Source organism: Phascolarctos cinereus, unplaced genomic scaffold, assembly GCF_003287225.1.
Source record: "Phascolarctos cinereus isolate Bilbo 61053 unplaced genomic scaffold, phaCin_HiC Scaffold_4;HRSCAF=312, whole genome shotgun sequence".
Taxonomy (NCBI): domain Eukaryota; kingdom Metazoa; phylum Chordata; class Mammalia; order Diprotodontia; family Phascolarctidae; genus Phascolarctos; species Phascolarctos cinereus.
Genome location: NW_027555847.1, coordinates 720,262,292 through 720,290,029, shown reverse-complemented (window position 1 = coordinate 720,290,029; position 27,738 = coordinate 720,262,292). Strand labels below are relative to the sequence as shown.

At 52.6% G+C, this 27,738-nt stretch overlaps 1 protein-coding gene across 6 annotated transcripts in view; it reads left to right on the top strand.

The window, feature by feature from the left end:
• EIF4ENIF1 (eukaryotic translation initiation factor 4E nuclear import factor 1) overlaps positions 1 to 27,523 on the top strand; it is a 48,632-nt gene extending 21,109 nt beyond the window's left edge. For 4 of the 6 annotated variants that reach the window (XM_020996388.2, XM_020996383.2, XM_020996384.2 and 1 more), the window contains exons 7-19: positions 3,412 to 3,590; positions 9,379 to 9,514; positions 9,777 to 9,956; positions 10,543 to 10,775; positions 14,831 to 14,902; positions 15,459 to 15,645; positions 16,630 to 16,709; positions 16,959 to 17,098; positions 20,828 to 20,912; positions 22,867 to 22,996; positions 24,154 to 24,495; positions 25,094 to 25,258; positions 26,181 to 27,523. In XM_020996388.2, coding sequence (XP_020852047.1) covers positions 3,412 to 3,590; positions 9,379 to 9,514; positions 9,777 to 9,956; positions 10,543 to 10,775; positions 14,831 to 14,902; positions 15,459 to 15,645; positions 16,630 to 16,709; positions 16,959 to 17,098; positions 20,828 to 20,912; positions 22,867 to 22,996; positions 24,154 to 24,495; positions 25,094 to 25,258; positions 26,181 to 26,422 — 2,171 coding nt within the window. In that variant the 3' untranslated portion in view covers positions 26,423 to 27,523. The remainder of the gene's footprint in view (positions 1 to 3,411; positions 3,591 to 9,378; positions 9,515 to 9,776; positions 9,957 to 10,542; positions 10,776 to 14,830; positions 14,903 to 15,458; positions 15,646 to 16,629; positions 16,710 to 16,958; positions 17,099 to 20,827; positions 20,913 to 22,866; positions 22,997 to 24,153; positions 24,496 to 25,093; positions 25,259 to 26,180) is intronic. The other 2 variants (XM_020996390.2, XM_020996389.2) reach the window with 1 other exon arrangement.
• The last annotated feature ends 215 nt before the right edge of the window (positions 27,524 to 27,738 follow it).

Below are 27,738 nucleotides of genomic sequence, written 5' to 3'. Positions count from 1 at the left end.
GCACTCTGGTCACTGACATCCTCCCTTTGGGCCTTACTTACCTCATCTGAAAAGTTGTGGTGGGTGGATGACCTCCAGAGGCCCTGCCATCAGCTCTTGTTGGCTTGTCCTCTGGACTGACACATGAGGCGATTGAGAGCTATGAGGGATGGAAGTGAAGGGCAGTGACTTGCCCAAGACCAGGCTTTGAACCAAGATCCTTTGGTCACATCGGAGCATGAGAGCTGGTGGGCACCTGGGGCCACCCAGTCCAGCCCGTGCATCCCTGGCCAGCATAGGGAAGACATATGATGGCTGGATCCTTTTTTGGGGGGGGTAGGAGGTGTCTGATTTGACCAAACTCTCTTCACTCTCCATGAATCCGTGAAACCATTCCTCATTTTTATAGAGTTCTGAAAGTTTTTAGCCAACTTCCTACCGTTAGATAAGAGATGAGAGTTTGAGTTCAAGATAAGGGTCTCTTCAGGGAAGAAGCAGACTGTTCCTCAGTGGTTTGAACCCTGTCCTCTTTATCTTGGGGCCGAGATGCTTCTAACCTGATGTTCTTTCTGTGTTTCTGTGTCTGATTCTGGATGGTGCACAGAAGAACCCTTTGTCACAGTAGGGGTGCTCCCCACTCTGATGTGGAGAGGAGGGAAACCTTGGCCCCCTAGTCATTGAGCCTCAGTGTAGCACCATTGGAACCGTGACGGTTCAGAATTGTCAGGGGCCTTCGGACAGAGACGGGGAAGCTGGGAAAGCTCTGAAGTTCTCCTCGTTTGCAGTGAAGGAGGCTTAGCCTCCAGGGAGGAGAGGGTCCTCGCTGCCTTTCCTGCCGAGATGTTGGCAGAATGACCGCTGACCTAGCAGAGTCACCCGGGTCTGGGCCGCCTCTGGGCGATGGACGTCTGAGGCCGGTGCTTCTTGCTGCTCCTCATCTTCCCAGAGGCCTCCTCCCCAAACTCCCCAGGCTGGGAAATTAGCTGACCTCTGCCCCCTTGGCTTTCTGCCCTTCCTCCCTCCCCATGGCCGTTTCAGCTCAGCCCTTCTCCTTGACAGGCTTCCATCTGCATCTCCTCTTCACATCTCCTCCTCCCCTCCATTCTCTGTGGAGAACCTACGACTCTTCTGCCGGTGCTCACCCTTCCTTTGCCCCCCATGGACGCCAGGCAAAAGGAATTGGCTTTTTTGTACATTAGTGTGTTGTACCGCTTTCGTGTTGGGTAGGTGCCTAATAGAATTAGGTCTGTAAAAGTTTGGGCTAGGGAAAAGGCGACTCTTGGCCTTCTGTGTCCTTAGCAGTCTTCTCTACTTTTCTCCTTCGTTGGTGACCAATTACTTCTAGGAAAACTTGTTCCATTAAAAGAAGACTGAAATGGTCTCTTCTCGTTCTCAGACTAACGTGTCAGCGCTTGGAAGGGGTGAACTGGCAGTGAGTTGCAGCAGCAGCATCACCTAGTGCCTTAGAGATGTTGTGTCCCTTAAATAGGTTATCTGTGCTAGTTAAACGTTAGATCACAGCTTGGTGCTCCGGCCCCCTGCTCTATGAGACAGGCATTTGAAGGGAGCTCCATGTTCCCTGCCATCCAAGACGAGGGTGTTCGTCCCCCCCGTGATGGGTCCCAGTGTCCAGAAGCAGCTTCCCTCTGGTCCCTGGCCAGCCTTCCCAGGCCACCCTCTGCCGAATCCCCAGCTACGTCGGTTGTGCCTGCCTCCCGTGTGGATGTTTGTGCTCTCCGAACAGATGACTCTCCATACTGTTGGGCTTTACACCAAGGCTGCTTTCTAGGCAGGATCAAGCTGGGCCAGAAACACACGCAGACTTTGGGGCTTTTTTTATTTTGTTTTTTAAATAGCAGCAGGTTTATCCACCACCATAACAAAGCCATTTGTTTGATCATAAAAATCTTCCCGCCTCACCATTTCATAAAAAAGGAAAAGACGTAGATGTTTTTCTTTTGTTTTAAAAAAGTCCTAGCTAGAGAGACCAGTTCCTATCTTTTTGAGGCTGGTGTCCTTTTGTTATGGAACTAGAAAGCAACCAGTTTCTGTGCAGAGGGATGCGGGGTTGGGTTCCCTGCCCAGTGTCTATAATGTGAATACACCACAACCCTCCTCCACGGTAACTTGGCTGCCCCTGCCCCACCCTCCCGAGAGCATGGTTTTGGGGAACCGATTAAAGCAGTGGGCGGTGCCAGAAGTGGAAGGAGCATTGGGTTGAGGGTTGAAAGGTCTGGGCTCGTGGTCCAAGAGGCAGAGTGGGGGAGGGGAGCAGCCCTCTCACCTGGGGACCAAGAACTTGTGTGGAGCCTTCTCCGGGCTTCTGATGAAGTCTGGGCTCTGTGCCTAGAAGGGGGCCATTGGGGAGAAGCACACGGCTCCTGGCCTGAGCTGTTATTCTGCACCACCTTCCTGGGCCTCCGTTTCCCCTGTGAGGTGGGTGTAATGCTTGGGTCTAAGTACAGTGAGGAAGGTACTTTGTACATGCTATAGAAATGTGAGCTGTGTGTTATCATTGCAAATGGACAACATTGGCAGTGTTGATTTCCAGGGCCAGAGAATTCATCCAGTCCGTCAGGGTCTGAACCTGTCGGGAGAAGGAAGCAGCGTGAATGTACTGTGATGCTTGGCTTTTACTTTCGTTGTGTGCTGGGAGGCCAGCCACTTTGGTGCCTGGGCTGCTGTGGCGAAGGTGGGCCTGAGGGCCTGCTCAGCAGGGCCTGTGGACTTGTTTCCAGGTGACTAATACACCTGCACACTAATGATGCTCAGTGGTAAAGAAAGTGTGGATTCATTTGGAAGTGACTGGTCAACATCTCTCCCCCACCTGTTCTCTCCCTCCCGAAAAAACCCCCCAAAACCTCTCGGGGTCAACTACACAAAGACTGTCCTGTGTGGAGAGGCAGCCTTCTATGTTCAGCCACCTTGCAGGGACAACCTTTACTTATATCTAAGCAGGTTAGTGGGTATACAGTGATGTCTAGAAAATACCGTGTCAGAATTTTTCCTAGTTATTCAGCCGTATGTGTAGGGATGGTAGTGCTGGGTCTTGCAGTGACCTAAGGGTGACTTGATTTTTGGCTTACGTCTTTACATGCCCGTTTGTAATGAAGTCCGGAGATTGCAGCTCTGACTTCTCAGAATTCTTGCTTAAATTTGTATGGATGAGAAATATGATTATTGGAAATTGGCCCATCTTTGGTGTGGAGTCCCTAGTTGCTAAATATTGCGTTGCAGCTTTCTGGTAGCTGTGTAGAATGTTTCTCCCCTGCTTGTCAATGCTGACCACACCAGGGTCGAGGGGAACGCTCCTGGACGGCCTTAGAGACCTCTGGGGCACCTGGTCTTGGAGCGCAGGATCGAGCTGTGAATGTTGAGTAAGCTGCCATCCGGGATTAGATCTGATTGTTGTCCTCGTGGTTTTGCCTTAAGGAATAGTTTCAGAATTCAATGGAGGCGTTGCGGAAGAGGATGAAGTGGAGGTCATTCTTGCCCACGAGCCTGCTGCAGATCAGGAAGTGCCCAGGGAAGCAGTGCTGCCTGAACAGTCGCCAGGAGAATTTGATTTTAATGAGTTCTTTAACCTTGATAAGGTGCCAGGCCTGGCCTCGGTGAGTGAACCCACCCACGTGGCGACAACCACGTGGGGACGCATTCTCTTTGAGCCCTTGTCCACCATGTTTTTGATAATACGGATATGGTCTGTCTAGTGCAGCGTTTCCCAAACCTCCCTCCTCAGAGCCCTGGTGTTCTGCATGCTGCCCTGGGGGTGCCCTGGGGGTGTTGGTGCCAGCATGTATTAGGGGAGGGGCTTTGGCTTAACTCTCCCTCAGGTTTCACTGCCTCACCACAGAACACCCCCTCCCCCAACATCTGTGGGCCCCTTTGGTGCGTTTCAAGTGCAGGCCTGTTGCGGGGCCACCCCCTTTTGGGAAGCGCTGGACTAGCCTTTGCCGAATGTCCCCTCTCAGCATCCCCTGCACTCCTGTTATGGTTTTTTTGTTTTGTTACACCGTTGCTTCATTTGGGCTTTTGGAGTATTTGTACTTACTGTGAGAGCTTTGGACTTTTTCAGTGTTGTGAGACTCTGCCTCATTGGGTTAGTTTATATTGATGGGTTTGAAGTTGGAATCGAGCCTTCTGTAGGCAGAAGGTTTTGTAGCCCAAGACTAGAGAGAGTCCTGTGGATTTGGACTAAACTCTAAGGATCCTTGGATCCCAGACTTTACTTGGATTGGGTGACCTCATGTGGTTCCAAAAACAGTCAGTACAAAGGCCTGTGGATTACCTGTGTGCTTGCTCTCCATTCTCGTGCCTTTCATCACCAGCCTTGATAAATTAGTCACCTGTTCTGCTACCTTGACCCTCGCCCTCTCCTGGGGAAAAGAAAGGAATGGAGCCTGTTGAAGACTCCCCTCCCTCTGTCCCCATTCGCCCTCAGTGATCGAGCTGCCACTCCTGTGGTCAGTGATGCTCTGGGGTTCATGGCCCCAGCTGCACATCACGTGATTTAGCTGGGAACTCTCCTTGGGGCCTAGTTACCTAGAGCCAGTGGGGTCAGGCAGAGGATACCTGGCTCACCGCTGGGTTGGGAAATCTCCTGTGGAGACCCACAGCTGGGAGAGAGAAGATCGTGGGGGCTTCCTGGAATGCACAGATCTCCTCAGCAAGGAATGTCTGTGTAACAAGAAGAAAAGCTCGTGTGCTGGTTTTCTGTCACCCTCACTCCCACATGCCTCCCGCCCTCCTTTTCTCTCTGAGAGCTGTTCCCCGAAGCAGAAGAACAGGGCAGAGAAGGGGAGGAAACCAGTCGGTACCCGCTGAGTGCCAGCGTATGTCCCATTCCGCACCTTAGCCAGGAAGGGGGGAGGTCAGGTCCCCTTCCCTCTAGGGCCAGACGGGATGGTTGGACTCGGCATTCGGCGCCTGTCTGGTTTCCTGTTGTCCTTGGCAGATTTTCTGGTTCTGCTCGCTGCATCAGTTCACGTAGCTCTTCCCGTGCTCCGTAGCCTCGTTCATCCTTCCCATCGCCCACTCACACGTGTAGTAGTGGGCACATCGAGAAGCTTTACAGATGGGGTCGCATTTGATCCTCACGTTGCCTGGGATCCCACAGCAGGCAGGTTTTGAACTTGGGCCTTCCTGACTCCAGACCCAGGGCTCTGTGCACTGGGCTGCTACCAGCTGTCTTACCTGTTGAGTCTTCCCATGGTTAGTGGGTGTGTACCCTGTTTCTCTTCCTTAATCCTGAGTAGTGAGTGCAGCAGACCTGGGCTGATCCTTTGGGGTGGGCACAGCCGCGGGGTTAGCCACGGGACCCGGAAGAGTGCTGGCAGCTTGCGTCCTCTTCAGGCGTGCTTTCCTGTTAGCACCTTATGTGTGCAGAGCGCCACGGCTGGGGTGAGGGAAGCCAGGGTCCCACCCCTCCAGGGGCTCACGAGTTAGTGTGCCGTGACAGATGGCCAGGTGGGATTGCAGAAGGCTGAGCCCAGGTCTGGGGCACGGCACAAACAAAGAATGGGCAGGGAAGGAGAGGGCAGAGGGTGCGGGGAGCTCCACCATGGTGGCTGGCAGCGGCTGGGCTTCCACCAGGGCAGCTCCTGTCTCTTCTCAGCTGAAGCCGTGGGTGGGCGTTGCCAGCAAAGTCCTTGTCTTCTAGGCTTGGTTCTGCTTGGATCACAGACAATTTCCAAACAGATTTCTGGAGGTGATGGTCGCCTCTTGTCTTTTAAATAAAGTGAAGTGACTTAAACAGGGCAGCCCAGCACAGCTGTCTTGCGATGGGCCTGCGCCTCTGTGGCCGCTCATCCCTGCTTCCCACCCATAACAGGATGCCCGTGTTGACCCCGCCAAGCGGGCTCCCTGACTCCCTTCCTCCCCCAAGTTGTGAGCTTGTAGGGTGCTTGAGAGGCTGTGCAGGACCCCCTGCTGCTCCAGATAAAGAAGCAGGCTCAGGGAGGGAAGAGGGCCAGCTCTGGGCCAAGGTGGGCACGTCTGGCCCTTGGCCAGAGCAGGGGGACCTCACAGGGCTTCCAAACAGAGCCTGAGGCAGAACGGCGGTGTGTGGACAACTCGCCAGAAGACTGATAAAAGTCTCATTTATCTTCTTACAGAATCAAAGATGATTCTGTAAAAAAAAAAAATAGAGAAGTAATGGATCATACATTTAGAAAGAATTGAGTTCTCAGGAGATAGGACCTCAGAATATAAAAGGGGTTTCTCTCCTCTCTCAGGGCAGTGCTCCCAGTGTGGTGGCCACCCTCTGACAACCGTCTAGTGAGGACCCAGGAGAGATATGGAGTGGGGGGGGGTGAGGAGAGCCAGTTTGGGCTTCTTGGGCAGGCATGTCCTGCTGGCCCGAGGCTCAGCCAGGCAGGTCGGTCAGGGGTATGAGCTGGCCTGGCCTCGAGTCCATGCTCTTTGTGCCTGTTTCCCTTTAGGCTAACATGGTCAGTCATTTTTCAGTCATATCCGACTCCTCGGACCCCCTTCAGGGTTTTCTTGGATTATTATGTGACTCATTAAAACAATGGGGAGACAGAAGAACAGACTTGAAGCTCTTGGCCCACCCCCTAGGCCAGTGCTAGGCTTAGGGTCAGGAAGACCTGGGTTCAAATCCTCTCAAATGGGAAATAGTAGTTCCCAGGATTCTTGTGAGGATCAAGTGAGGTAAGGTCTGGGAGGCTGTTGCAAACCTTAAGGCACTATAGGAATGCCAGCTAGCATGACTGTTTTCATTAAGGTTAACTGTGTGACTCTGGGCAAGTCACTGAGCCTGTCGGTCTCAGTTTGCTTATCTGTAAAATGAGCACGATAACCTCATCTTCCTCCCAGGGTTGTGAGGAGGCTTCATTGGGGTGATGTCTGTAAAGTACTATATACATTATTTCTGCTGCTGCCGCTCCATTTGGGGTGGCACCTGTGCACCCGAGTTATCTTTGCCTATGTCCCCAGTGACCATTCAGGCCCAAGAATTTGCATACTCTTTGAAAACTTTTCTTATGAAACTTGGCATGTAGTTTCGATATTAGATCTTAATTGCAAGGTAAGAGCCTCTAGTTCAGAATTATCTTCTAAGTTACCAGATCCATACAAGTAGAAAACAAAATCTGAGTTTTGAGTAACTTCTTTGAGAAAAATTCTACTTTTTCTTGGAAAGGGGAAGGTGTCTTGAATTAACATCCTGCATTTCAGTTTTCAAGGATTAGGATTATGTAATATGAGCACCAAAAGGAGGCACCCCCCCCCCGGCTTGTATTAATTTGAGTTAACTCAATCCAGGGCTAGAGGTGGACTTTGTGCCTTATATTAGATTGGTCACTGACTAACTCAAGCATGAACTGAGTAATTGTTCAGTTTACTCTTAAGAAATATGAAGGGTGAGAATGTGCCCAAGATGGGAGGTTCTTTTTCCTTTTTTTTTTTCCTCTTTTTAAAAATAAAGCAGCATTCAATTGAATTTAGATCCTCTGGCCATGTGTCCCTTAGAGATGAGGTGTTAAAGTCAGTTTGGAAACTTGAGTGAGTTTCATGAATTAGCTTGTGACCAGATTACAAAATTGTTTTGTGTTCAATTTCTAGAAAACCCTTGAATCGTTTTTTTCTGAAGGGGAGGTGAATTCAAGGGGTCCTTCTCTCCCCCCCGCTTAGTGTCCGAGTGTCTGAGTCTTTACTGCGCTCCCGTTTCCCACTAGCAGCCTGCTTCTCCCTAACCTCTCTTGTGACAGAGATGCGCAGGTAAGGAGAGCTGCCTGGCAGCTGGTGGGTGCCTCTAACCTGTCACCTCTCCTCAGAGCAGGAGGCCAGGAGTGCTTCATCCTTGGTCTTCTGGACTTAATTGAAGTGGCATTGACCCAAATTCTGGAGTCTCCTTGGTTTCCTTCATGTTGCATGTTTTTCTTACAAATGTCCCCAGGTTTTCTGAATTCATATTTGTCACTTTTGTCCCATGATCTCCACATACCGTGCTCTGTCTAGTCATCTCCCCAGTTGATGCCCTTCTCCCCCACTTAGTTTACCATTTTTACTACTCTCGCCCAAAATGCTTCTATGAATATTTTGTTATATAGAATCTGTATTTGCTGACTTCCTTGGGTCAGTAGTCCCAGTAGTGGGATTGCTAGGTTAGAGGATCTGAACAGCTTAATGAAGTGTCTTAATGATGTCTTAATGAACAGCTTAATTCATGTTCCAAATTAGATTCCAGAGTGATTGGACCAGTTCATAGCTCCACCAATGTCTTTGTTTTCCTTCTTTCCCACAGCCCCTCCTACAATGAACATTTCTTTTTGTCCTCTTGTCTTCTTGGTGAGATGAAATTCTGAGCTTCTTTTCTTCTCTCTTATTCGTGACTTGGAGCATTTTCTCTTATGGCTCCACCATTTGTTCTAGGTTGTTCATGGCCTTTGGCTGTTTATCCATTGGAATGACTCTTGGTGATCTATTTGTAAATTCCGTGTATCGGGTGAATGTCAGATTTCTCTGAGATGTTTGCTTTTGAAGACTTCTCTGTCATTCTAGCCATATTTATTTTGTTTATACAAAAGCTTTTAAATGTTACATAAATTGAGTTTTTTTACGGTCACCTTTCTTTGCTTGATAAGAACTGAATACTTCCTTGACCATTGGTTTGAAAAGCAGCTCCTTCCATTTTCCTCCTTTCCTTTGGTTTTCTTTTGGGGGTGATTGTGATACAAAGTATAATATCTGCTTTTCTAAACCCAAAACTGGTTTCCAGTTTACCCAGCTGGGACTCAGAGAGGACCTCATCATGAGGGAAGAATTCTTTAGGGCCGTTTCCATTTGCTGCCATGGTTAACTTGAGCTGCCATGGTTCACAACAGGTCTGAGCATGGGCAGTGGCTCTATTACCATTCTCTAGTGCCTTGTCTCCTTGGGCAAAAGTTGCCCCTGCATCAGGGTGTCCTGCTTAAAATGTTAAGTGGAGTGACAGTCATTTAGCCTTCCCATCTGCCCGTTCTGAGCTCCTCAGCTAGGATGAAGTTGTCGAACTTTGATGGCGAGACTTTCACTGGCCCACTTTCAGGCCCCTCCTGCTCAGAGCCCGTAGTCCCAGGAGGGATTGCCTAAAGGGTGCCCCCAGCCCTGTGTTGGTCCTGATGAGAGCATGGGCTGCCTGAGGGGACAGAGGATGGAAAAAAGGAGCGTTGTGTGAAATGGAATCTTCGTACAAGTAAAGAATTGATGGTTAAGTGTGGCCACGTGGGAGCTGCTCAGAAATGAGGCAGCTTCTGGGGAAGAAAAGTAAGTTCAAAAGCTGCTGCCAGTCCTCAGTTCTGGAGGCAGTTACAAAGTAAGTTCCCTTTCTGATCTCAGTCTAGCACACTGACTCCTTCCTTTCCTAGGATGGTTCTTTAAAAGTGTTCTTCTCTTGTTTAGATGATAGAAGATGTTCTAGGAGAAGGTTCTGTCTCCGCTAGCAGATTTAGCAGGTGGTTTTCAAATCCTAGTCGATCAGGAAGTCGCTCCAGCAGCCTTGGGTCAACGCCCCATGAGGAATTGGAGAAACTTGCAGGTAATGTGGCATGTGGTTGTGCTCTGGGGTGGGCCTTGCTCTGCTCTCGTGAAGAGGCCTTGGGTGACACGAAGCTTTGTGGTCAGTGACTGATGTCCAGGCACACTTCCAGCTTCTGCTGCTGCTGGCTGAGGGAAGGCAGCCCCCCTCCTTATTGGGAAGTTCTTGCACCCCCATGCCTTCCCCAGCCCCCAAAAGCAAAATGTTGGTATTCAACCCCCTGGTGCTGTTGGTCCATCTCTCCTCATCCTTGTTCATCCAGGTTTGGAACAAGCGATTCTGTCTCCAGGCCAGAACTCAGGAAATTACTTTGCTCCTATACCGTTGGAAGATCATGCTGAAAACAAAGTGGACATTCTAGAAATGCTTCAGAAGGCCAAAGTGGACCTAAAGCCGCTTCTCTCCAGTCTTTCTGCCAACAAGGAAAAGCTGAAGGAGAGCTGTGAGTTCCCCGGGGGCAGGAGGGGCAGGCTTGAGGGTTCTGAAACACCGATCTTACTGGCATCCTTGCCCAGCAGCGCTGTGCCAGGCTCCCCAGGGGAATATGCAGATCGAGACCTGACCCTCATCCTATGGCTCTTTGTAGAGGGGAGGGGTGCTGTAATTGAAGGTAGCATGAGATGCCAGGGGGCAGGCAAGGCCTGGCAGTGCTACAGAAGAAGAGTTCTAACCCAAGCAGTCACCAGAGACTCAGCTGACTTACCCATAGCTGGTGGAAGAGTCAGGGGAGACTGTTTTGGAATTAAACATTTATGACAAATCTCCACTGTTGTGGTTCCTGATCTGGCTTATCCAAGACTGCCGCGTGCCCCGCCCCTGCCCCCCAGTCCACCAAGAGCAGGACTTGGGCGAGGCAGGTTTGCCCCTAAGAGTTGTGCTTGTTTCTACCAGGGAGAGATGGAACCTATCACCTTGGGGGTTTCCACTGGTGTGGAGAGGACCAGGTGAGAGAGCCCATACCATGCACTTTACTAGTGGCCTACCATTTACTGATGGACTATTTTTTTCTTTCTCCCTCTGCTCTGCAGCGCACTCGGGGGTTGTGCTCTCGGTGGAAGAGGTGGAAGCTGGGCTGAAGGGTCTGCGAGTGGACCAGCAAGGGAAGAGTGGCCCTTCCTTCCTGGCTGAGCACTCCGAGGAGGCCCTGAATGCCGTGGCCAGCTCCCGGCCGCTGGCGAAAGATGGCGACATGTCCGCCTTTAACAAGCTAGTGAGCACCATGAAGGCAAGCGGCACTCTGCCTTCCCAGCCCAAAGTCAGTGTAAGTAGTGTGCACGAGTCACGCTCCTCACCTCTCCAAGTCTCAATAAATGCTTTCAAAACCTGGGATCTGGAGTATGGTGGATGTTCTTGGTAGGCTCACCGCCGCTGCACACCCAAAGCATCCTCGTGGCTCTGCTGAGCCGGGCGCCTTCATGCGGATGTATTGTCCTAGTGGGCCCAGGCCTCCCCTTATGGGGGCTCTGGAGGAAGAAGTGTGGATCTGACAGGTGTTCAGGTAGAGTTTTATCTAAGGTGATTTCTTCCCTGTCCTTTTTCTCTCCTCTCCCTGTCCAGGCGGGCTGACCTCACTATCTTAGAGTAGAATCATGGAAGCTTGAAACGTTCTCCTTGTGCCAATAATTTAAGGATTGGTGGGGAGGCCATGGGTGACAGCTGTGTGTGTTCATGGTGTTTGGGGTTAGTGTGAAACCTGAATTTGTCTTTGGTGGACTTGAACATCTGTGACGCGTCTCTGCCGCTGTGGTTCCTGATCAGCACAGAAACCTGACTTCGCCATTAGCATTTGAGCAGAGAATGGGAAGTGGTGGGTTAATGTCCCTTCAGAGTGCTGACCACCATATGAAACAGTGGGTCGCAAACTTGGTATCAGAAAGGAGCTAGGAGTAGGTTCAAGGTCATTGGGTTATAGCTGTCAACCAGTTTGGCCGGCTTCCCTGTTTACGGATAGCAAAACTGAGGCCTTGGGAGGATAAAAGGTTGGCCCTTGGACCCTGGAGCCAGTACTCTAGCATGACAGCAGGCCTTGGGGCTTCTGAGGACAGAAGAGGAGGCTGATCTCTGGGCTCTATGATGGGGTGGCTCTAGTCTGGCTAAACATTTTGTCTTTTTCATTAACAACTAAGGGAATGTAACCCGTTTCGATGTCGTGCTGGGTTGTCCCAGTGAAGCCTGGCTGCCGTCTTGGGCGGGAAGCCCCGTGTCCTCTGAGGACTAGGTGATGGGAAGGTCAGATGCAGTCAAGGCTGCCCCCTGAGAAGCAAGCAGGGCGGGGGGACTCTGGGGTGGCACATTGTTGCCTGGAGGTTAGTTTCCTCTCATGCTGGTGAGAAAAGACAGTGTGTTCTGTTTGCAGTCAGCACACTGGAAATGCTTCAACTGTATACCTGTGAAACTTCGGTGACAAAAATGTCAGTGAGCTGGCTCTCATGTCATTCTAGCCGCTTCTGTGGACTGTGTTCGGCCCAGGAGATTGTTGCCTCTCTGTGCCCTTGGTAATGGGGAGCATGAGCATCTCTGTGATAAAAACTGCAGATGGCCGTTTTCTGCTTGGTCCTTCCTGGAAGGGGCCCTGCCTGCCTTCAGGCCAGAGGCCTAGAGTGCTCTGCCCCCTTCAGAGATGTGGCAGTTGTTTCTCGTGCCTTCTGTCTCCCTGCTCCACATGGCTGTTAAGTGGCTTCCATGTGTCCCGTCAATGGGATGTCCTCATGGCCAGCCACACTATTAGAAGGTGTCTGAGTAATGGGATTTTCCCTCTTCTTAATAGGTGGATTCTCTAGGCGTTGCCGTATAGACTGAACATAAGATGTTGCCCTCCAAATGGTTTTAGACCTTGGAGGCCTGCTGACGCCGTCTCTCTGAAGAGAGCATCTCAGAAAAGTGCAGATGGTGTGTGATGGCCGCGGGGTTAGAATTTGCCTTTTGGGGGGGATCTGAAGGATTTAGTCTCTGGTGAATGTCACAGATGCAGAGCTGGAAGGGACCTGAACCATAGACCCCTGGGCCTAAACGTTTACTAAGGGCTTTACCAGGTGCCGCCCATTCTGTGGGGCTCTAAAATGTCCCCTCTGTACCTTCTGTTGTGTCGAGCTGGGGCTGTTTACCTTGGTGGTGTTCTCCCGGACCCCTTGGGCAGGTAGCCTGCTCAGAATTGTGTGTTTAAAGGTCATCGGCTGATGACCAAGGCAGCCAGTTCTCTTGAAATAGTGACCAGAAGACCAAGCATGTTCACAGGCTTCTGATGTACTGCACATGGATGGTTTTCCAGCTGACTTGAGAGGCTGGGGCTGGGACGGGTAGTGGTTTTCAGCTCTTCCAGCTTTGTGGCCCCCCAGCACTGAGAAAGATCACGTGATCTGGAAAGAGTTTGGCCAGAAGCGTCTCTCTTGCTCGATCCGTAGAAAGGTTATGGGCTAGGCCCAGATGATCTAAGAAAACCTCCACCGACACTGGATGAAATCTGAGTTTGCATATTCCTAGGTTGCAGTGTCACCTTTGGGTTTTATATTCCTGGTGTACATATCCTATATCAGTTAATAAAATGAGCCGCCACTACCTGCTTGAAGGGGTTCGTTACAGAGGAGGACGGTAATCACTAATGTTTGCTTTGTACTTACTATGTGCCAGGCACTGTGCTAAGTACTTTACAATTATCTCTGTTGGGCCTCTCAACCACCCTGGGAGGTAGGTGCTGTTATAATTCCGTTTTGCAGATGAGAAAACTGAGGCAGAGGTTAAGACTTGTCCAAGGTCACACAGCTAGTAAATGTCTGAGGATGGATTTGAACTCAGGTCTTCCTGACTCCCAGCCCTGGAACTGTACCCACTGTACCACCCTGCTGCCCCACATCATTCATGTTTGCCTTTTCTCCAGCGATGGTGTAAATAGGAGTTCCGATTGAGCCCAGCCTAAGGGGAGGGCACAAAAGTGAGCCTCTTTGAATTTCCATGTTGTTGTAGAGTACTTGAACAGCTGCTGAATCGGCTTCCTTGTAGTTGAGTGGGCTATTTAGAGACCTTACCATCCCGCATGATCTCTAGGGGTTCAGCTCTGTTTTCTTTGTACAAGTAGAAATCTGTTGTGCTTGAATTCAGATTTGAGGTGTTGAACCATGTGAGGTAACGGGCCTAAAATAACTTCCTTTTCTTGGCCACTTCCTTGGTGAGACCCTGTAATTTGTGCTAGAGTCCAGTCCCTAAACCAGCAGGAAAAGCCACCAGCTTTAGAGCTGGCTGAAGCAGCTGAAGACCTGCCAGGGCGGGGGGGGGGGTGCAGCTCCTTGCTCTCCCCCCCTCCCCGACGAGCAGGAAGGACTCCCCCAAGAAGTAAGCACTGAGCTCCCTGTGGAGGAGTTGGCTTGGTCAGGGCCCTCCCAAGCCCCCTGCAGGAGCTCAGGGCTTTCTCCATTGCTTTTCCCCTAGCATGCTGGAATTTGAATGGGGGTGGAACTTGGTTGTGCCTAATATCAGAAAAGGAAGGGCCCAGTTGTCTCTCCAGTGGATTGTTTTTCGTCTTGTTGGTTGAGAAACGAAGGGGACAAGAAGAACTTTGATTCAATAAATATTTCAAATGTCTAGTGGACAGAGGCCTGAGCCTGTGGTTTTACAAATCCTTTCTTGGCTTAGGAGAGTCAAGACACCTGGATTGCTCTAACAGAGAATGAAGTATAAATGCCTGGTAGAGTTATGGATAAAACACTATTAGAGTAGGGAGCCGAGGAGGGCAAGAATACAAGGAGATTGGTCTAGGACAGCAGCTGGGAGATGCTGAAAGCTCGATGCACCAAGTAACATTGGAGCAGGGCCAGAGTGGGTATTATTCTGTGCCCATAAGGCAGGTATATTTATGTTTGGAACTCAGAGTTCTCTTTGAAATATAACCAACGCTCGGCCAAATGGAGGGTCCTGGCTTGGACGCTCACTTTCTTCTCAGCCCGTCGCTTCAGTCTGTGTCTGAATGGTGGTAGTATTGCCTTTGGAGGCAGTGGCGTGTGAGGCTAACCTCTTGCCTGCAGATGCTTGCCAGGAGGATGGTGATGTTAGCTCAGAGAGCCTGGGAGCAACAGACCTGTGTGTGTGTGTGTGTGTGTGTGTGTGTGTGTGTGTGTGTGTGTGTGTGTGAGATTTCTCTGCTTTGGGGGAATCCCTATGATACTAGGTTCATAAAATTTGAAAATGCCCAATGAAAGTAGGATTGAATTATAGTGAGGTTTGGGTGGAGGGGACAAGGGATGCTCTTTTTCTTGTCTTTCTTGACTTTTAACTCGAGTTAATTATGCGCACAAAGGTTAAGTGACGTTTTCCTCTGACTTTTAGCGAAACCTTGAAAGCCATTTGATGTCCCACACTGAGATCCCAGGGCAGGCTCTCCCTAAGAACATCTTACAGGTATTTCTTCTTCTGAGGCTTAAGTTTGCATCTCTTCTAGTGCATGGACTCACTCCTGTCCCCTTGGGCTGCTTTTGGTTAAACTGAGAAGAGAAAACATGAAAGTGACTCACCTTGGCTCGAGGAGGCTTTTCCCCCATCATGCCAAGCTCCTGAGATATGAGTCGACAGGGTCGTCGGCTCCATCGGATGTGCCTTCCTGCCATTTGGGGCCCTTCCTAGGGAAGGAGGAGATGTTCTCCTGACCGGAAGGCCCCTCTCCTCTTGGTCGGTAGTCCGAGGCTCCCAGGGACTGTGGCCTGCTGGGCCCAGGCCTGCCTTTGGGGGGGGGGAGTGCACCACATGCAGTGTGGCCAGCTCTGCAGGTGTGACATACGTGCCTTGGCACTTTTGTGTTGCTGGAGATAGTTGCTTATTCATAAGGGACTTGATCTTTTCTGCAAGTAGTTATGGGAAGTGCTTCTTGAGTGTTCATCTGAGGGATTGTGCATGTGTGCACACACACGTGTGCTGGGGGAAGAAACGAGTTCATTACTCGGTTCCCCTTTCTGTCCAGGAGCTTCTGGGTCCACCAGTTACGAGACCTGCTTCTTCTCATCTCCTGAGTGGCCTTATGGGGAGCCTGGAGCCGACAGCAGCATCACTGCTGGGCCAGAGAGCCCCCTCTCCTCCCATTTCGCAGGCGTTTCCAGCCCGAGCAGCCTCTGCAGACTACCTGCGCCCAAGGATACCGTCACCTATCGGTAAGTAGAGCTCTGCAAGATTGAGTACGCGCTAGGCCATGCACGTTCGTTCTGTTCCCTCTGTGCAGGCATGCCCTGGTGGGGGAGAAGATGTGATCTTTTTGGCTCTGCAAGATGTGCCGGGGCAGCTGAGAGGGGTTGGGGGGCTCCAGGATTTTGGTTGTAGCCAGTGTTACCATTGACAGCTTGTGTGTTTCTGAGGCTTGGAGGCTAACCCAGGCCCTTCTCTTGCTAGCATGTTGAGGGACATTGTAAAGTATAAGTAGCGGTCCATTTTACAGATAAGCAAATTAAGGCTCAGGGAGATGCAGGGACGTTCTTGCGTCCAGTGAGCATCAAAGCCAGGATTCAGCCCCATTTTTTTTTTTGTTGTTAGTTATTTCATCATGGTCCCGCTGTCTATTGCCTTGTCCTCCTTGAGCCTTCATTTCTCTGTAAAACTACTAATAAATGGTTACCCTCTCTCCCTGGCTCATACCAGGCCTTAAAGCCTTCTCCGCCACAAGCAGATTTGCAAACACCTCTAGGGGAATGGACCTTCCTTCCCAGGGCTTCTTAAACTTGACCTGTAGTAGCTGAGGGAGGATGAAGGAACCAAATGGACCCTTTGGGGTGAAGGGCTGTCTTGGGTACCACGGACGCCTGGGTCTGGTGAGATGCAGCCTGGTGGCCTTCTCCCTGACCATAGGATAAGCACTAGGGACACAGAAGGGAGACTGAAGCCAAGCTGTCTCTGTGCTCGGGGGGCTTGCGTTCTGTGGGCAAGACAAGCATGAGTATTGACAGATAAAATGAATCCAGGTAAATGTTTGGCACAGCGTGGCCTAGAAAGTCCCCCTGCAGAGCCTCGTTCTCTTGGAGTCGACGCCTGTGCTTCTGCCCTGACTGCCCCTTGGCCAGTTTGTGGTGGCACAGGGGCACTGGCAGGGCCTGTCACACCCATGCTGTCTGTTCTGGCTGACGTTCTCCTCACGTTCTGCGCAGGTTTCGGACCCAGTTCTCAGCAGTTGCTTGGAGATCCGTTTCATGGAATGCGCAAGTCAATGAGCCCTGTTGCTGCCCAGGTCAGGCCGAGCTCCTTGAGAAGCAGGTGGCTCTGGGGGTTCGGTTCTGGATCTGGATACTTGTGTGCGTCCATGAATCTAGAATTATGGTTCTACCTGGCCCAAGCTTAATGTTTATAGAAATAGCATTCCTTCCGAACCCATTGTATGGGGCTGTTTTCCTGCCGTTAGACCCCCCGAGGGTGGGGGCGGGGCATCGTGGAGGAGGCCTGGCTCTGTCCTGCTGACCTGTTCTCTGTTCTGGAGCAGATGAGCCAGCTGGAGCTGCAGCACCCTGCCCTGGAGGGGCTCGGCCTGCCCCACGAGCTGGCCGTGCAGGCGGCCAGCTTTTACCAGCCCGGCTTCGGCAAGCCCCCGATGGACAAAAGCAGAGATGGCTTTAGGAACAGGTGCGCTTTTACGGGCGGGAGCTGGGCTGGCCTACGTGGAAATGAAGGAATTATTGATAAGCTCCATGGGAGCAGGGCGTGGTCTTTTCTTTGTCCCACAGGTGCGTAGTGAATGCTGTTGATCAGGCTCCTCTGGATACGTGGGGTTTTGATGCATTTATTTAGCACTTGTGTGTGGGCTAGGCACACTGACAGAAGAGACCAGCCCTGCCCTCAGAGAGCTCCATTCTAGTGGGGAAAAGGTACACATAGAAGGCTGTAATCTGGGAGGGCTTACTGAAGAGGTGAGGAAAGAGGCTTCTAGGTGTGGGTGGGGTCAGTGGATGACCTGGAGAGAGTGGACCTCAGCATGTAAGCCACAGCAGGGCCAGACTGCACTGGGGGAGAGCATGGAAGGCTGGCCTTGGGCAAAAGGGAGGCACCAGTATGAAGTGCCTCCTCATGCGGGGTGGGTGGGCTTTGTGCCGGTGTTGGGGAGACAAAGCAGAGCAAGTTGGGGTCCCCCGTACTTGAGTGTCTCTAACATGTTGGGGATACGAGAGACGTGTAGACTGACCTGTACAGAATGGAGGAGGGTGAATGCAGAGCTCTCCTCTTCTCTCAGATTTGGGGGTTGGGAAGGAAGGACGCGAGGCAGGCTTTGTGGAGGGGAGGCATTGGCATGGGTGGGGAGAAGAGGGGCTGCATCCTCAGCATGAGTGTCAGAAAAGGGAGGGGAACTTGGAACAGGAAGAATCCGTTCAGGAAGGATTAACAGATCATCTGGTTTGGCTGGAACTTAGGGGAAGCAGTAGGAGACCGGGTGAGAAAAGTGGGTTGGGGCCAGATTTGGAAGAGCTTTGAATGCCAGACCTGGGCTCTGCTGCCTTCATCTTTGGTCTTCAAACCTCTCCAAGTTGGGACAAGGGTCTGGATGCCTCTTGGAACAAGAGCTCTCGTTGGCACCCCACCCCCAACCCCCCAGACGTAGGCATCTAATCTTTTGTCTTGGGTTGTTTCTGTTTTGGACGCATCTCATGTCTGGTGGATGGACATGCATCTCAGCAGTCAGACTCAAAATACACCTTCTGGACCAGAGTTTGTTCTTCCCTAAAGTGTGGGATGGTCCTTGCTGTCCATGTGTGGACAGGATCATGAAGGCTTTGGCTTCCTCCCCCTCCCCGAAGAGGCTGCTTTGGCCGCCTTTGCTTCTGCAGGTGGTGATTCTCTTCCTGTTGGGTTTGAGACGATTGACCTAAGGCTGCATTCCCTGACCATCCTTGTCTCGTGTGACTGTAGGCAGGGATAGTGCCATCCAAAGTCAGCAAACACCGAGCACTTACTAGTTCTGGTCCTGGGCTAAGTGGCGGATTTAGAAAAGCAGTCAGAGGCCTGCCCTCAAGGAGCTGCCCTTCTAAAGGGGGGGGAGGGGAACACTGCCTGGGTCTGGGACTGTAGGCCACTCTGGGGACTTATGACTTCCTTAGGGTCAGAAAATAAGGATCAGAGTCTCCTGTGTGGTGTGCTTGGGTAACTTTCTTGCCAGCATTAGAAATAGAAGTGGCTCATCTGCCTCCATACCAGACTGTTTAAGCCTTATTTAGCCCCAGGGATATTGTCCAGGTCTCAGTTACTCTACATTTTGCTAGGCTAGGCACTGGGGCCACAGACTTGAAAAATGGCGGCCCCGCGCCTTATGCTGGCGAGTGAGTGTAGGGAGGTCTAGATGCACAAATGCAGGACGTGCCAGTCTGACCCAGAGGTGCAGATGTGCACAGTGAAGGAAGGAATGAGAGGGTGAGGACCATTAGAGGAGAGAAAACTTGGAGCTGGAGGAGAGAGACATCAGCTCATCTAGGCCTTGGCTGCCAGTGCGTCTGAGGATGTAGAGCTGGGAAAGCCGTGTGCTACGACTGCCTCGTTTTAAAGGAGATGAGATATAACTGTCCAGGAGCTGAGACGAGGGTGGAACCCAGGTTCTGACTCTCCAGTCACTTTATCCCGCTGCGTCCCAGAGAAGGTGAAGATGAGGAGAAAACATCCCTCTAGATGTTGGGAGACCAGCCATGCACAAATGGATCAATCAGCAGGCGTTTATTAAGTGCCTACTGTGTTCCAGATGCTAGGAATGCAAGCAGTGAGACCCCCTCTGTGGGGTTCTTATTGGTTTGTTTTATTTTTTTGGAGGGTGGTGGGGCTCCCCCCCACCCCCCACCCTTCCCCAGGGATTGCAGAGGAGGGGCAGTCAGCACAGAGAAAAGCCTAGGTCTGGCTGGGCCAGATTCATACAGCATGGCACAGGAGACTGATGTATGAGACTGGAGAGAGAGGCCACAACCGGGTTGTAGAGGGTCTGAAAGCCAGATGGGCTCCTTGGTGTTTCCTCCTCAAGGTGATGGGAAACCACTTTCTTATTGTGCTTTAGGAAAGTCATTCGAGGAGAAAGTGTGTGGAAAATGAATTGGAGGGCGATGAAATTTGAAGTCAGTGCCATAGCCAAGGCTGGCTAGAGGTGAGGGGGGTGCTAAGCTTAAACTAGGGTGCTGCCTTTGTAGGAGAGGGAGAAGTGGAAACATGTGACGGTGGTTTAGATACGTCAGAGGTGGGAGAAGAGTGTCAGTGGTGATGTCGAGGGTACAAAGCCTGGGAGCCTGGAAAGATGGCTGCTACTTTTGTGTAGAAAAGTGAGGTCTGTTTTGGACATGGTGAGTGTGAGAGATTTGGGAGCCAAAATTGGCCTTGAGGCTTAGGGAGAGATTTGGGCTGGACTGAGAGCACACCTTAATTTAGCATTATGGGAGAGGATAGTAAAACCCATGAGAGCTGATGAAGTTATCAAGAGAATGTGGAGAGAAGGCCCGGGCCAGGTCCTTGGGGAGCACCCAGAGTTAGAGGGGCTGAGGAGTGAATAGGGAGCCCAGAGAGAAGCGAGCAGGCTTCTCAGAGGATGCCCTGGCCAGTGACCTGGGGTCCTGCAGAGAGGTTGGAATGGGGAGCCCCGAGAAAATACCATCAGAGTTGGCCATTGAGATCATTGGTCACTTTGGAAAGAAGAGGTATGGCTGGGAAAAGAGCCGACGGTCACTGGAGGGGAATAGTTGGGGCTAGCTGGTTAAGAATAGAGAAGACTTGGGTAGCTAGGGAAGGCCCATATTGGGGAAGAGCTCGCCACTCTGTGGCCATCAGACCCAGATTCCAGATGTTTGAGGACTTAGCAGATGTAGAAGCTGCCCACGCACACTAATCTCTAGTAGATGGGAAACAGCATGGAAGGGAGACAGGCAAAATCTTGAGGGAACAAGCCAGAGGGCTGGGTTGGGGGAGCTTGAGACATTGGGGAGACTGAGGCCTGTTGCCAGGCTGAAGGTAAAGGCTGTCACAGTGTTTGGTCTCCTCGTGTGCCCCAATCTCCTCAGCAGGCTGGGAGAAGAGGGGGACAGCAGTGTGAAGATAAATTGGCCAGCCCATGGGAACGGAGCGTGTGCCAGAGCGAGCTCCCATTCGAGGCCAGCTTTGGTCTGGGGAGCGTGGTGCGGAACCAGAGCAAAGCAGGAGAGCATCCGGGGTGGAAACAGGGCCAGCCCTGAGAGCTGTCCAAGGGGCAGGGCCATCGGCATGTGCCCCCTGGCATGGCAGAGCCCTCAGTGGCTCCTCAATAGTCTGATCCTCAGGCCGGCTTGGAGGCAGGACTGGGGGAGGCCTGTGGTCAGAGCCCACTGGTCTCGCTGACTGGCTGACCTTTGTTGACAGGCAGCAGCGTGTGGCCAAGTCGCCAGCCCCTGTGCATCGAGGGAACTCTGCTTCTCCCGCTCCTGCTGCGGCTGTCACGAGCATGGTGAGTGAGTGGGAGGCATCCACGCTTATCCCATGCTTCACTCCCACCCCCACCACTGAGGCCTTGGGGTTCACATGTAGTTTTGGAGAATGGGGGTCATCGGGCAGCTAGGTGGCACAGTGGATAGAGCACCGGCGCTGGATTCAGGAGGAACTGAGTTCAAATCCGGCCTCAGACACATAACACTTACTAGCTGTGTGACCCTGGACAAGTTACTTAATCCCATTGCCTAACCAAAAAAAAAAAAAAAGAATGGGGGTCATCGGGCAGCTAGATGGTACGGTAGATAGAGCACTGGCCCTGAAGTCAGAAGGACCCGAGTTCAAATCCGGCCTCAAACACACAACATTCACTAGCTGTGTGACTCTGGGCAAGTCACTTAACCCCAATTACCTAAAAAAACCCCAAAAAGAATGGGGGTCATTGCCCCATTGAGAATGAAGAGACTGTAATTGGTAGAGTACAGGACAGGAGGTGGGGAAGAGAGCAGCCTCAGAGCCTTGTTTTCTCTTGGCCCTTTTTTGTTTTTTCTTCTTCACTTACCTGACATTATTTACTCTCCCTGCTCACGTACACACACACCCCCTTGTAAACAATACGAGGGGTCAAACAAAACGCATTTCCCACGTTAGCCGTGTGCAAAAATGTGTTTCTGTGGAGAGCCTGAGTTGTCCGCCCCTTCTTGGAGCCTCCGTGCCCTGAGGTAAGACCTTCCTTGCAGAGCATATGTAGTAGGGTGCGTTGTCAGTGTTGGGTTTGAGATGGCCGAAAGAAGCCGTCAGTCCGTGGAGGGGCGGTAAAAACCACCAAGCTGGTCCATGTCGTCGGACTTGGGAGGAAGGGGCCCTCTCCGCAGGGGTGAATGGCCGTACTGGAGGATCCCTGCTGGTGCTTTGGGGGCCCCTCTTCATGGGGGGGGGGTTTCCTTCCATGACTTAGATGGTCCTTCCATCATTTCTGTGGCCAAATAGTTCATCATCCTGAGGCTGGTCTATAAACTTCTCCAGACTGACCTAAGCTCATCCTTGAACCAGCTTGTTCCCAAACCTAAGCCTTGTTAGCTCACTGTATTACAGCAGATGGCTTGTGCAGGCCGTGGCTGTGATCAAAGAGATGATTTGGCTCAACTTTCCAATTTAGATTTCTCTTTTTTTTTTTTTGGTGAGTCAATTAGGGTTCAGCGGTTTGCGCAGAGTCACACAGCTAGTGAGTGTTGTGTGTCTGAGGCTGAATTTGAACCCAGGTCCTCCTGACTTCAGGGCCAGTGCTCTATCCACTGTGCCACCTAGCTGTCCCCAATTCAGATTTCTTGTGGGTTCCTGCCTACATTGGTGGCAGACCTGAGTTATCAAATATCCCCTTGTATGAAGAGGGCTTCCCCAGGTGGGGTGGAGTTTTGAGGGGACTGTCATTGTCCCAGAGGAACTGAGACGCAGCGTGATACAGGAGAAGGGGGAGAAGAAAAGGTTAGGAAGCTGACGTGGGAATCCTTCTGGACAGAAGGGGAGTAGAGGAGCATTTGAGCCGAGCACACGGGCGTGACCTAGTGTGGGGCCTCCCACCAAGAGGACATCTGAGGGGCCCAGCCCCAGACTGCACTGGATGATCCTGTGGCCTTTGTCGCAGACGCTGTGCTCGGGCTTGTTCTGGCCGACATTACACACGTTTTTAATGAATTCACATAGGATAGTCTGTCGGCCTCTATCCTCCTGGTCCTCGGTTTCCTCATCGGTAACAGGGAGAGAGTGGACTGGTTTAGATGGTGTCTGAGGTCCCTTTGTCTTGGCCTTGACATGCCCAAGCGAGGGGAGGCAGATGGGGAGTCGACTGCTAGGCTGTTCCGTGGTCAGCGTGAGAGGGGAGGCAAGCCTGGATGATGGCCTTGGCCTGGCCCGGGTGTGGGGCATGGGGAGTCACAGGCTGGACGTTTGACTCTGGTTGCTTTTGTTCGTAGCTCTCTCCTTCCTTCACTCCTACCTCAGTGATACGCAGGATGTATGAAAGCAAAGAGAAGAACAAGGAAGACCCCGCTTCTGGAAAGCCAGCTGGCGATGGCAAAGAAGAAGGCCAGAGGGCAAACGAAGGTACTGAGCCAGGCCGGAAGGGTGGGCCACAGGAACAGACGGGTTGTGACGTGCTCTCTGGGTCCCTGTAGCTCAGGTCAGCCCGCGCAGGTCTTGAGACTTGTCTTTGTGATGTCGTTGGTAACGGGAAGAATTGTCTAGGGCCCCTGAGATGCGGGGGAAGGGCTTGTTCCTCTGTTGGGTTCTTCCTGGCATGGCTGAAGTGGGCTCTGGCCCATGGTCTGTCCTGGGGAGAGAGCTGGTCTTTAGGAAGGCGTCCTTGCTTAGTAGGTGACGAATAGGGGAAAGGCAGTGCTGACTGACCCTGACGAGAAGTGGGCTGGGGAGAGTCTGAGCCTGGTCACCACCTGGGGAACTTTAGGTGAAGCACTTCACTGGCCCCTGTAATGAAGGGGTCGCCCTAAATGACGGCTGTAATTCTCCAGCCTTGAGGTCCTTGGTGGACAATACCACTGTAGAAATCCAGGCTTTTCCAGGAGGGCTGACTGTTGAATAGAGTGAGTCTAACAGTAGCCAAGCTGATGCCCCCCGGGCCTGAACTGGGCTCCTGCCTCGTCTCACAAGAACATGAGGAATGTCCTTTAATTGGGGAGACCGTGTGGGAGGTCTGGGTCCTGAGCCTAGTAGGATGAGCAGATGTGGTCAGATTGGAGGCAGCCTCAATTCAGACCTTCCTGGGAGTCTGACCTGGAGAGGACAGGGTGAGCCAGTGTGGTGGGGAGAGGGCCAAGAGCTCCTGCCAGGTGAGGCGAGTGTGGAGGAAGGGGCACCTGTCAGTCTAGACTAGAGGGAGCAGAGCCTCGGACGCTGTGGCGAGAGTGAGGCCCTGATGCCCTGTCTGACGCCCGTTCTGTCGCCAGACTCTATGGCAGGGTGAATAAGGGCCAGGTCATGTGGTAAATATGAGCCACCTTGGGACTGGACTGGAGGGCGAGAACCTGGGGTCCTGGGCCCCCTGGTGACCGTAACATGTATCACTGGCGTCCCTCTGGACACATGTCCCACCTGCACGATGAAAACATTCTTGCCCACCCCTCCTTCCTTGGACTGAGCTAACGTAAGACAGGGTCTGGCAAGGCTCACTGAAGTCAGTTCTACAAACGTGATTTAGGGGGTCTTGGGCCAATGTCGTAATAGAGCATTTTGCATCATTGCAGAAAACCTTCTGTTGAGTTCCATGGCGAATCCAGACCGCGACACTTCCCCTCCCATGAACCCCAAACTGTCCACACTGCAGCGATCGACATCTTCCACCCCCTTGTCCCAGACCAGCCGCTTCACCAAAGAACAGGACTACCGGCCTAAGGCAGCAGGCAGAAAGACCCCCACGCTGGCCTCCCCAGTGCCCGGGGCCCCTTTCCTCCGGCCTGTCCACCAGGTCCCACTCGTCTCCCATGTTCCAATTGTCCGGCCTGCTCATCAGTTTCACCCAGGACTGGTCCAAAGGATGCTAGCCCAGGGGGTCCATCCTCAGCATCTTCCATCTCTGCTTCAAGCTGGTGAGTTTCTCTTTTGTAGGGGCAGCTGGGCCCAGCTGTTTGGCTGTACTCCTGAGCATTGTTAGTGTCTGGACCCTGGGCTTTAGAAGACTGACCATCACTACCCCGAGCTGTGTGGGCTCTCTTTCCCCCTACCCAGGGTGGCAGAAAGACCCGGGGTAGGGGCGTCCAGGCTTCATTGTGTCCTCCTTTCGTTAGGACCAGGCCATTTCACCTGCTGGGCCTCAGTTTCCCTCCCTGTAATGAGGACAAGTTGACTCCTAACCAAGGTGTCTCCAGATGCAAGATCCTTATCTCTAGAGTCAGGTGGCCCCACCCCCCGACAGCCCCGGGACCCTGGGCAAGTCCCAGCTTCTGTTTCCTGGTCTGTAAGGTCCTGCACTGGACCAGATGAAAGTTTCAGCCCCAGAATCCAAGATCACTTGGTTGGCCCAAAGCACATTTCTCCTCATAGCTGCTGATGCCCATGACTTTGGGCAAGTCTCCGCAGGCCAAGTTTTTGGGACTCGGACGTCAGAAGACCCTTTCCTCTCCCTCAGTGTTCCCCAGGGTTGCTCCTGAATTCACCAAATGTTTGGTCTCCTCTGTCCTCTGACAGGTATGCTTCCTCCTGGGATGGACTTGTCTCACTTGCAGGGCATCTCCGGCCCTCTGCTGGGGCAGCCCTTTTACCCCCTCCCTGCAGCCAGTCACCCTCTCTTGACCCCTCGCTCGGGGACGCCTCTGCAGCTTGCAGTGATGCAGCAGCAGCTGCAGCGGTCAGGTAAGCACGAGGAAGCACCCCTGGCTGGGTGCGAGGGTCAGTGTTCGGGAGGCTGGATGCTGGCACTGTCCAGGATGTTCCTGGGTCAGCCTAGCCAGACGTCCAGCTGTGTGCTCTTAGTGCCCAGTGCCCTCCAGTGACAGGCTGGCCACAGAGCCCAGCAGCATTTAGGAGGAGTTCTGTTATTGTAGGTGGGCCTTGGGCCCATTGGTCCCAGCTCCTCCCTTACTGGGAATCCCTTCCACCACATCCCCAGTGCGGGGTACCTAGGAGCTCCCAGGTCGGGCAGGCCTCTTGGCCGGTGGGGCCCCGGTGTGAGGAGGATGCCCCTCTGGAATTGGGTGTGGCTCGGTCCAGTTCTTGTCCTTGCAGATGACTGTCAGGTCTGCCACAGATCTTCCCTTCAGGGGATCCTTATGTTGCCTCGTAGTTGGGCCCCCCCCCCACCTGCTTGGGGAGACGTCCTGGAGGGCAGGGCCAGCCTGGCCTTCCTCTTTGTCCCCAGTGCTGAGCTTGGTGCCTGCCATGGTAGGCACTCGATCAGTGACTTGCTGGGCAGGGGAGCCAGCAGTCCTGATGTCCAGCTGCTTGGCTAGTGGCTCTTTGTGGTCCCCAAAGGCACTGCCAAATGTCGGGGTGAGGAGTGAGCACGTCTAGACGTGGCTCAGCCCTGACCCCACTCAGTGGATGGCTCTGGGCTGTGTGTGTCCTAGATTCTCACGGAGTGGTTTGTCAGTCTATTCCAAATGTGCCAGGTGTTTAGAGGCACTGTGGGGAATCTGTGTCGTGTTTTAATGAGGGGTCCCCACCTGCAGAGTGCACGTCCCCAGATTTAGCCCCTCTCTTGGTGCTGGTCTTGCTTTGCTGGCCCGGCTGCCAGACAGACCTCTCTGTGCACTCACAGCCATTTCTGTCTCTGCAGTCCTCCATCCCCCAGGCTCCGGCTCGCAGGGAACAGCCATTGGTGTCCAGACACCCCCCCAGAACCTGTCGGGCCGGCCGGGCCTGCCCCACATTCCCCCACAACTGGAGCACCGCCCCAGCCAGAGGAGCGCCTCCCCCGTGGGCCTAGCCAAGTGGTTCGGCTCGGACGTGCTGCAGCAGCCCCTGCCCTCAATGCCCTCCAAAGTCATCAGTGTGGATGAGCTGGAGTACAGGCAGTGAAGCGGAGCTAGGCGAGGGGCAGCGGGTGCCCGGGCGCCCAGACGGCGCCAGCCGCTTCCCCGTCTGTCGGAGCACGCTGTGTCCCGCTCTCTGACAACCTCTGGCAAGCCGGCGTGGCCGGGGAGCAGAACCTCTGGCGAGCGGTGGCTGGATGGCCTGGCCTCGCCTCCAGCCTGCCGAGCCCTCTTGTCCTCGTTTTTGTTTTTTTTTTGTAAGATGTGTGAATGAAGTGCGGGTGGCCTCAGTGAGAGGCAGCGCCTAAGGGTTCCTTCTGCAGAAATAAATGTATAGAGCCTCGTGTACAGACTTTGTGTATAAACCCTTTTGTACAGATCCACAGGATGGCTTTTTTGGAACTTGAGCTGTACATAAAAGTGGCTGGACTCCCTCTGTTAAGCTTTACTTGTGTCTACACTTCGGAATTTTTCATTTAATGTACATCTGGGACTTTTCCCTTCCCCCCCCCGTTTTTTTGTTTGTTTGATTAAAGTTGCATATGCCAAGTGTGTGAGTGGAACGAGTGAAGTTGTCCTGCCTCCCCCCCCCCCAGTTTGTTTGGGTTAGTCACCCCCAGCTGGGATGCAGTGGACCCTGCCAGTCTTCCTCAGTAGACTCCCAGTTACTTCAAGGAGGGTGACCGAGAGAGAAGAGGAGCAGAGTACATCTGTCTTGAGCCCACCCCACTCCCTGGGGCTCTTCGCTGGAGCTGGAGCCTGGCGTTGAGGGCTGGGCAGGGGTCTTTAGAGAGGGTCATGTTGTGGTGAATGGATGTCCTTGCCTCCTCTCTCTTGGCCTGTCCAGGCCCTGCCCCTCCCCTACTTGGCACACTGAGTCCACACGTGGAGCCACCCCCAGGGATTGTACGGGCCCTGGTATGAGCTGCTGTGACTCGAGCTGTTTCTCCTCTCCTGCTGGGGAATGATGGGCAGTGCTGGCCCTGGTCTTTGCAGGAGGTGTCCCAGACCCTTTTTAGGATGGAAAAAAAAAAAAAGCTAGTGCCGTAGAGGAATGTGCCACTGATCCCCGTGTGCTGTGCAGTCTCCAAGCTCATATGTAAGACCATTTCCTTTCCTCATTGTAAATAAAGTCAGTTCTACCAGCCTACAGTGTCTGGTGCTCATCAGAATGGATGGTGAGGGGCTGCTGCTGGGGGTCCAGACACCTCGGCCTTTGTTGCCTCCCTCCTGCCGACAGTAGAGCCCTGCTGTTCTCCTTGGTCTGTGCCCTTAACGGGGAGGAGTCGCCGTATGTTGGGTGTTTGTAGATTGGTGGTTGTGAGTTCACGGGTAAGGGTCCTCTGGTGATGTTGTTCAAAC